General features: G+C 46.7%; 1 protein-coding gene across 1 annotated transcript; it reads left to right on the forward strand.

The window, feature by feature from the left end:
- Positions 1–7,242: 7,242 nt before the first annotated feature.
- On the forward strand, positions 7,243–8,199 carry LOC116885799 (olfactory receptor 13C7-like). The gene has a single exon (XM_032887135.1). The coding sequence runs from the start codon at positions 7,243–7,245 to the stop codon at positions 8,197–8,199; it is 957 nt and encodes a 318-aa protein (XP_032743026.1).
- The last annotated feature ends 1,984 nt before the right edge of the window (positions 8,200–10,183 follow it).

Consider the following 10,183-nt stretch of genomic DNA (forward strand, 5'->3'; position numbering starts at 1 on the left):
CAGAAATGAACCCACACACCTATGGTCACTTGATCTTTGACAAAGGAGTTAAAACCAACCAAAGGGAAAAAAAGATTGTATTTTCAACAAATGGTGCTGGTTCAAATGGAGGTCAGCATGTAGAAGAATGCAGATCAATGCATTCTTATTGCCCTGTACAAAGCTCAAGTCCAAGTGGATCAAGGACCTCCACATCAAACCAGATGCACACAAACTAATAAAAGAAAAAGTGGGGAAGAGCCTTGAACACAGGGGCACTGGAGAAAATTTCCTGAAGAGAACACCAATGGCTTATGCTCTAAGATCAAGAATCGACAAATAGGACTTCATAAAATTGCAAAGCTTCTGTAAGGCAAAGGACATTGTCATTAAGACAAAATGGCAACCAACAGATTGGGAAGAGATCTTTACCAATCCTATATCTGATAGAGGACTAATATCCAATATATACAAAGAAGTCAAGAAGTTCAACTCCAGAGAGCCAAATAACCCTTAAAAAATGTGGTACAGAAACAAAGAATTCTCAGCTAAGGAATATCGAATAGCTGAGAAGTACCTAAAGAAATGTTCAACATCCTTAATCATCAGGGAAATGAAAATCAAAACAACCCTGAGATTCCACCTCACACCAGTCAGAATGACTAAGTTCAAACAGATGCTGGTGAAGATGTGGAGAAATAGGAACACTCCTTCATTGTTGGTGGGATTACAAACTGGTAAAACCACTCTGGAAATCAGTCTGCAGGTTTTTCAGAACATAGTACTACCTGAGGACCCAGATATATCATTCCTGGGCATATACCCAAAAGATGCTCCAATAGATAACAAAGACACATGCTCCACTATGTTCATAGTGGCCTTATTTATAATAGCCAGAAGGTGGAAAGAACCCAGATGCCCTTCACCAGAGGAATGGATACAGAAAATGTGGTCCATTTACACAATGGAGTACTACTCAGCTATTAAAAACAATGACTTCGGGTTCGGTTCTCAGCTCCGAAAAAAAGAAAAAAAACAAACAAAAAAACAAAAACAAACAAACAAACAAAAAACAATGACTTCATGAAATTCATAATCAAATGGATGGAACTAGAAAATATCATTCTGAGTGAGGCACCCCATATATGGTATGTACTCACTGGTAAGTGGATATTAGCCCAAAAGCTCGATTTACCCAAGATACAGTCCACAGCCCACATGAAGCTCAAGAAGGAGGACAAGTAAAGTGCAGATGCTTTAGTTTTCCTTAGAAGGGGGAACAAAAATATTCATAGGAGGAGATACAGAGATAAAGTTTGGAGCAGAGACTGAAAGAATGGCCATTCAGAGCCTGCCCCACCTGGGGACCCAGCCCATATACATACAGCCACCAAACCCAGTCAATATTACTGATGCCAAGAAGTGCATGCTGACAGGAGCCTGATATAGCTGTCTCCTGAGAGGCTCTGCCAGAGCAGGACAAATACAGAGGCGAATGCTCACAGCCAGCCATTGAACTGAGAATAGAGTCCACTTTGGAGGAGTTAGAGAAAGGATTGAAGGAGCTGAAGGGGTTTGCAACCCCATAAGAACAGCAATACCAATCAAGCAGAGCTTCCAGGGACTAAACCACCATCCAAAGAGTACATGTGGACAGACCCATGGCTCCAGCTGCACATGTAGCAGAGGATGGCTTTGTTGGGCACCAGAAGGAGGAGAAGCTCTTGGTCCTAAAGCCAAGGCTGGACCCCCCCAGTGTAAGAGAATGTCAGAGGGAGAAGAGGGAAGGGATGAGTGGTTGGATGGGGTAACACCCTTATAGAAGAAGGCAGACGTGGATGGGATAGGGAGTTTACATGAAAAATGCCGGATGAACTCAGGAGCAGCTAGATATGGCTGAGGAGAGGATTTCTGAACTTAGGCAATGTCCATAGACAGGTTCAAATGGATGGGGGGAAAGTGGATGGAATAAAACAGAGCAACCAAAAGGGAAGAACATCTAAGAACTACGAGGCAAGGCCACCATAGAAGGTCCAGCGCATGCACAATAAAAATATCAGTAGCAGAAGGAGGAGGAGGAGGAGGAGGAGGAGGAGGAGGAGGAGGAGGAGGAGGAGGAGGAGGAACAAGAAGAACAAGAGCAAGAACAACAACAACAAAACAAGAACAAGAAGAATAAGAAGAGGAGGAGGAGGAAGAGGAAGAGGAGGAGGAAAGAAATCTTGGGAGATCCTGAAGATGACGGTTTGGAGGACAGCAGCCTCTGCTGGGAGTGAAGCTGGGATCTGTTTCCTACACCAGGTGTGGAGCACACCTGGAATCGCCCTGCTTAGAAGGGCAGGGCAGGAGGACTGGGATTTCGGGGTCATCCTTGACTACACAGCAAGTTTGAAGCCACCCCGGGCAATGAGAAGCTAAGTTTCAAAAAGCAAGCAGACAAGCAAACAAACAAAAGCCCCATTACTAGACTTACTTGCTCATGTTTTTGTATAAAGAGCTTTTCCTTCCCTGTGAATACAGTAATTGCTGGGCTCTTAAATAATCCATTACCGTGGCAGATTTAAAACTATCTACAGTTTTAAATTTTACTTAATTTTTTTAATATTTCTTTTTGTTTATGTGTATGTGTGTACATAAGTACTCCCAGGGGCAAAAAGAGGGTGCTGGGTCTCCTGGCTAATTTTTTTCTTTAATTTAAAATGTGTGGGTGTTTTGCCTGCAGGTATGTCTGTGCGTCATGTGGTCCCTGGTGCCCACGGAGGCAGATGATGACATCAGATTACTTAGAACTGTAGGTATAGCCCATTGTGAGCTACCATGTGGGTCCAAAGAACCAGACCAGGACCTTCTGCAAGAACATCCAGTGCCTTCAACCACTGAGCCATCGATCCAGCTCCTTAATTTTTTATAAGAATGCTCCAGTCTCAGAGAGCCCTGTGAGCCCTGCTTAGCTGATGCTGTAGGCTGTTTTCCGATGTTCTCTACTCCTCTGCCTCCTACAATCCTTCTTCCCTTTCTTCTGCGGGGTTCCCTAGGCTCAGTTGAACTTTTGGCTGAGAGTCTCTGCATCTCCTGGCAACCATGGAGCCTGCGTGGAGAGGACGTTCCTGAATCTATTGCCTGGCTGTGGGACCTTCTCCTCCTACTGGGTTGATAAGATTCTTCAGTTCAGCCTTTATAGGAGGGATTGTGCCTAGTCTTGTTGCATTTTGTTATGCAATGTTCAGCTAATATCCTTGGGGGGGCCTCCTCTTTTCTGAAGGATCTGGGGCTGAGGGGGCATAGGGGTAGGGAACTGGGAGGAGAAGAGGGAGGGGAAGCTGCAGTCAGGATGTATTTATTGTATGAGAGAAGAATAAATAAACAACAACAGCAACAAAGAGTCCACCAGTTTGAGAGTGGGGTAGGAACGTGGGAAGGGTTGGAGGGAGGGTGCTTTGGAGGGGAATAGGGGAAAAAGGGAAGGAGAGAGTGATGTAATTCTATGTGAAATAAAATGTATTTTTTTTAAAAAAGATTAAGAATGCAAAGACTTCTGCAAAGGAGAGAAGCATCCACATCTTCCTAACATTGGATCACAGCAATTTATTCCAATGTTTTGCTGTTAACTGAGCCACCCAAACTATTCAAGTGTAGTTTTTATGAAACTAAACCCTGTGTGCACGTGTGCACATGTGCGTGTGCGCCTTGTCCAGGGATTGCATCGATGTGTTTGGTGCACATGCACATGGATGCTAGAAAACAAACTCAGGTGTCACGCCTGAGCAACACCGTCCTCCTTCTCTGAGACAGGCCCCTTCGGTGACATGGAGTAGGCCAAGTAGGCTGGGTTGGTAGGGCATCCGGTCCCATAGATCTGCCTGTCTTTGCCTCCTCGGTACTGAGAGTTTAAGTGTGAGCAACTGGGCCAAACTCTTCTATTGGTTCTTAGGATCAGACTCAGGTGCTGCTGCTGGCAACGGGAGTTCAGACTACAACCTCTCCCCAGCTCCAGCTTGCACAGCTTAAACTAAATTGAAGTAACTTCGGGATTGCCAGTCAGCTCGGGGAGGCCTTTTGTGCTGCTCACATCCAGGAGGAACAGATGAGATGGCCAAAGTTAATTAAATGGGGATGCGGAGAGCGCATCTGCTAAAGAAATCTTCCACAGTCCTCCGAATGTGACAACAACAAAGAGTCCACTGTTTTGCTGTGGGAAGGGCTTCTTTTTCATCCCCAAATCCTGAGAGTAGCCACCCCAGAGCCTACGTGGAGCAAGGGGACATTGGGACAAAACAACCCTCAGCATTTAGTCTCCAACAGCTTAAGCGATGCCTGGGGGCATCTGATGGACGGGCGGGCCCCGCCTCCGCCACGATGAACCATCACCCTCTTGTGGTCAAAGCCCAGTTAGGACAGAGGGCAGGAACTTTCTTTTACATTCCTTTACAGAAAAAGTTCAGATTCACTGTCTGCGACTGTCTAATTGGATTTGTGGAACGAGGGCCCTAAATTCCCATGAGGCCTTTCGGCAAACTTTAAATTGCGTCTGGGATTAAGACTGGCTCCCAAACAGCTAGAACTCTAAACTTTTCCAGGATCCTTGATAGGCCCTCTGGAGAGCCAGGTAAAGGGCAGAGGGCAGAAAGCACAGAACGCAGGCCAGGCACAACGCCAGCAGCAGCCGGCAAGTGGCAACTCCAACTGTCTTTCCCATTGCTTTTTTTACTGGACATGGGGAAGGGCAGCAAGCACAGGGAGCAGTAAGAACCCCTCCCCCACCACTATAGCCAACTGTATATTCCTTTCTCACTGTGCTCTCTGACAGGACGACTATCTTCCAAGACAATTAAACAAAATCTGTGTATCCCAGATACACAGATTTTGTAAGACAAGGCTGGGTCAGGCAGCCCAATATAAATCGTTGAAACCATCTTTTTTTCCAAGCCCAGAGAACTTCCAGCATCCTCCTCAGCAGAGGAGCTTCTTCTGGGTGAGCGTCCATCCCCACCATGGACTTGTCTGCCCAATGGACACAGGCAGGGCTCTCTCTGTGGCCAGACCTTCCTCAGGTAGGTGAGAGGAGCAGAGATGGGATCCGAAGACAGATGGAATCCAAGGCTAGACCTTGGTTCTGGCTTCCACATCTCTCAGAGATGTGGAGATTCTTCTTCATAGAGGAAAAGGAGCAGGCATATCCAGGAAGTCTCAGCTGGTGCAGGGGTGAGGCAGAGTGAGGAGGCATCATAGAGGGGCAAGAATAAAGGGAAGTCTACTTAATGTCAGGCTAACTGTCTAATTATCAAGGCTGACGAGAGAACGAGAGATTGAGCTAGGTATCAGATGCTAAAAACAACTGAGAAACAGTAAAAGGAAGAGAAGTTAATTTACAGCATCCCTGCCAAAGCTCACACCACCCATGCATGGTGCTGCCCCTGCCACAGTTCACACCACCCATGCATGGTGCTGTCCCTACCACAGTTCACACCACCCATGCATAGTGCTATCCCTGGCATGGCTCACACTTTCATGCATGGTGCTGTCCCTGCCACAGCTCACATCTCCCATGCACATCTGTAACATCTCTGAAAACAGATCTCCTTTTTTTCAACTACTCCTGATGCCTACAGTTCAGCTGCACAGACAACTGCAGGAGGAGAGCTCCAAATTGGGTTTGGTTTCTCTCACCCATCCTCCCTAGCAGCAGGGTAAACGTCAAAGATAACAGAGTGTGGAGCAAGGGCTCCACTCACCCCGCTCAAGCCCTGTGACAGGGCAGAGTTCTTAGGGGAAGGTTTGGTACATCTGTTGTCTATGAATGTCCTAGGGAGGGTAAGAAGGACCAAAGCTTCTCAACTGGACTTTTACACCCTCAGTAGACACGTTCTGACACAAATGCTGGACAAGAGCATGTAGTGATGGGGAACAGGTTAGGGGAAAGGTGGAGAACCTCCTGGCCCAGCCTATGGTTCTCTTGGAGCTTCACTTTCTTCATTGTTTTACACCCCACTCCCGTGTGTGTGTGTGTGTGTGTGTGTGTGTGTGTGTGTGTGTACGCACAAACACATCTCACAGTGCTCATGTGGAGGTCCAAGAACAACTTGAAGGACTTGATTTTCTCTTTCCATCTTATGGGTCCCAGGAATTGAACTCTCCTCTGGCTTGGTGACAAGCCTCTACCCACTGAACCATCTCTCTGGCCCCACTTTCCTAATCTTTAACTGGAGAAGTCAAGGTTTAAGGTTTTCTCTAATGTACAGATCTGCAGTTCTTTTGTCCCTGCAGTGTGCTATACGTGTGGTTTCCTCCTTACGCGGGACCTATGTAAGCCTGGGTGGAATTGTGTTCCTTCCCTTGGAGGATGTGTTACAATGGCACCCTAGTGGCTTTAATGACCATGTCAGGTACAGAGGGGCCTGAGTTAGCAGCTGCAACTTAGAAAACTGCTCCAAAATAAAGAATTGAGTCACAAGGAGCACATAGGAAGGCACAAGGGACACTTGTCCTTCATAGGTACAGAGCAGACTGGTCCTACCGTTGAGCTATGAGAGAGGAGATAAAAGGCCAGGTTTCTGTAAAGGCCACCATGTCTAGCATCCCCCACCATGTTCAGCAGCCCAAGACTCTATTGATAGTGCAACCCATGGGTAGCATCTATCAAATTCATAAGAAATGAAGGACAGGCACCATGTAGCAAACAGAAATTCTGGCTAGACTCTAATCTGCCTGGCCACCATATTCTCTCTGTGTGAAGTTAACTTATCATCATAGTATTATTGTAAGGGTACAAAATTAGAGAGAGAGAGAGAGAAAGAAGAGAGAGAGAGAGAGAGAGAGAGAGAGAGAGAGAGAGAGAGAGAGAGTCACTAATAGCTAACGTTACCAAGAGTGACAGCAGTCTAAAGGGGCAGGACAGGCAGGGGCAGGTTAGTCCATGTCCCTCCCCTCCTCTGGAGCCATGTAGCATCTACAGGTTCCTCCTCTGTGGTTTTCATGTACTCTGCATCCACAGACACATCCCTTGCCCCAGGCATGCTGGCCTCACTGGCCTGACTTTATCATGTTCCTCTGTCTATCACGGTTGGCTATCAGAGGCTTCTCCTGCTTGACCAATGCATTCCGACCTCTCAGGCAAACTGATAATGATTTTACCCCTTCAACACTGATTTTACATCTAAAAGGGCACGTTTAATTATACATCCTAGAGCCATGCCCATATCCTGATCCTGATGAACAAGTGCTTGCTGTCTCCTGTTTTCTCAAGAGGGGAGGAGAACATGAGAGATGGAAATAGCCAACCAGTCCACGGTAGCTGAGTTTGTCTTGCTTGGGTTGTCAGATCACCCAACGCTGGAGAAAACCTTCTTTGTGCTCATCCTGCTGATGTACCTGGTGATCCTGCTGGGCAATGGGGTCCTCATCCTGGTGACCATCCTTGACTCCCACCTGCACACGCCCATGTACTTCTTCCTGGGGAACCTCTCCTTCCTGGACATCTGCTACACCACCTCCTCGATCCCCTTGGTCCTGGACGGTTTTCTCACTCCCAGGAAGACCATCTCCTTCTCAGGCTGTGCCGTGCAGATGTTTCTGTCCTTCGCCATGGGAGCCACGGAGTGTGTGCTCCTGGGCATGATGGCGTTTGATCGCTATGTGGCCATCTGCAACCCCCTTAGGTATCCAGTGGTCATGAGCAAGGCTGCCTATGTCCCCATGGCCATCAGCTCCTGGGTGGCTGGAGGTGCCAACTCCATGGTGCAGATCTCCCTTGCTGTGCAGTTGCCTTTCTGTGGGGACAATGTCATCAACCACTTCACCTGTGAGATTTTGGCAGTCTTAAAGCTAGCCTGTGCTGACATCTCCATCAATGTGATCAGCATGGGGGTGGCCAACGTGATCTTCCTGGGGGTCCCAGTTCTGTTCATCTTTGTCTCCTACATCTTCATCCTCTCCACCATCCTGAGGATCCCCTCTGCTGAGGGGAGGAAGAAGGCCTTCTCCACCTGCTCTGCCCACCTCACCGTGGTGATTGTCTTCTATGGGACCATCCTCTTCATGTACGGGAAGCCCAAGTCCAAGGACCCACTGGGGGCAGACAAGCAGGACCTTGCAGACAAGCTCATCTCCCTCTTCTATGGGGTGTTGACCCCCATGTTGAACCCCATCATCTACAGCCTGAGGAACAAGGATGTGAGGGCTGCTGTGAAGAATCTGGTGGGTCGAAAATGCCTAATTCAGTGACAGTGAGGAGTGGGTTATTTCCTAGTTCTCTGTGAACATCAGGGCTCGGCTGGGAACAGTCGCTTATTCAACATAGACTTCTCGCTAGCCCTATAAATCAGTTTGAACTGAGTTCTTTTCTAGTGACTGAGGCTGGACCATCAGCTCTTTAGAATAAAGACACTGTACCAAATGGCCCGGAACCAAGAAAACGTGTCTATGAATATTAAATGTTCTTTGTACTCCAACAAAATAAACAGTCAAAACTTTGAGAAAAATATACTTCTCTCTTTGTCAGTAAAGACTAGTTGGGATATGTATATGAGATTTTGTCCCCCCCCCCTACTGTACAGTTGGGAAGAAGTGAGGAAAACTCACTTCTTATTTTTATTTAGACTCTTACTATGCAGCCCAAGCTCGTCTGGAATACATAATCGCCCTCCATGCTTAGACTGTTCTCACCACTTCCAAAGTTTCCCCTCACCCTCCTCAGTCAGTCCCCACCTCTGATCCCATGGAACACCTAAGTAAATTCTAGAAAGTTTCCTTTTCTCTAGAAATTTCAGATAATAGAAAATGTATTTACTTTTACATCTGGCCCCTTTTCTTTTCCTCATTCATGTTTTAGATATCCAGTGGTAAGATATATTAACAAAAAAGGGCTGCAAATTCAAGAAGGGAGCACAGGACAGAGAGGGGGAGGGGGGGAAAGATATGATACAAATACAGTATACTCTTGTCTGTCAACAAAATTGTAAAAAGCATCTGATATATCCAAAGCAGAGTTCAAATGGAATGTTAAATTTTTAAATATATGCCAGGATTTATGACCCAACTTTGCACTTTACCAAGCTCGAAAAATAACAAAGTAATCAATCTAATGTGGGTAAAAGAAAATTATAATTGGAACAAGCATAGCAAAGTGGAAAAGGTGCAATAGAAAACATTAACAAATCCAAATAGATATTCTAGAAGACAACAACGTTGATAAATCCCTAGCATGCTTCCGACGGCGATAGAAAGAGAGTAGATGAACAGACAGACAACTGATAGTACACAAACTATCAAAATCAAGAGTGAAAAAGAATTACTGCTGACTTACAGATATCAAATGACATTAACAAGAATATTATGAATTACTTTAGGAACATGAAATTTGACAATTTAAACGACATGTACAGTTATCTGAAAAAAAAATCCAGTTTTCAAAACCATTAAAAGAGGAAACAGAGGCATTTGAGTTCCGGGAAGCTGAGGGGAGGAGGCTTGTGTCTGAGCTTCCAGAGCGTCTATTCCACTGACAGTCGGCCTGGGGAGGACGCCTGGACACATCAGAACCAGGAAACGGGGAGATTGTTTTAAATAGAAAATAGCTGTACAGCCAATGTGGAAGAATTCGATGGTGCTGGCTAGGGGAGCCGTAAAATGCCGCAGAAGAGCCCTCTGGTGGGAGTTAGAATGCTAAAATGTCGAGAGAAGCGAGGACACTCTGAGACTCCACTCACAAAGTTTCAGAGGGGAACAAGAACTCTTAGGACGAGGGCTAGAGGCTATTCATGTGGCTGTGGTTTTTTAAAAAAATGTAGTTACATTTCTAGGTTCTGATAAATTGAGTAGGGGGTCTTAATTTAAAAGCCATAGGCCAGAGACCTGCCGAGCCCCTTGCCATGTGGTGCGGGTGAGGCACAGCGCCCACAGACTTGCTCTCCATGGCGTGGCGAGCCCCACCAGCCACCAGGCAGCTAGGTGTCGGGAGTGGGAGTGGGGTGGGGCGGGAGGTGTCCACAGCCCTGCCCACAGTCATGCCACACGGTGGGGTGGGCTGTAAATACCTAGAGGCCTGCTAGCCTCCAGCACAGACAGAGGAGGTCACCCAGAGACCCGCCAGCCATGTGGCCCTCCTGGAGTGGGAGCCACTACAATGTGCAAGTGTATGGTGAACAGTTGGAAGAGAAAAAGAAATGGAATCGTTTGGTCGTTAAGAAGAGAGACGGAACTGGAGGTG

This window comes from Rattus rattus, chromosome 1, assembly GCF_011064425.1.
Source record: "Rattus rattus isolate New Zealand chromosome 1, Rrattus_CSIRO_v1, whole genome shotgun sequence".
NCBI lineage: Eukaryota > Metazoa > Chordata > Mammalia > Rodentia > Muridae > Rattus > Rattus rattus.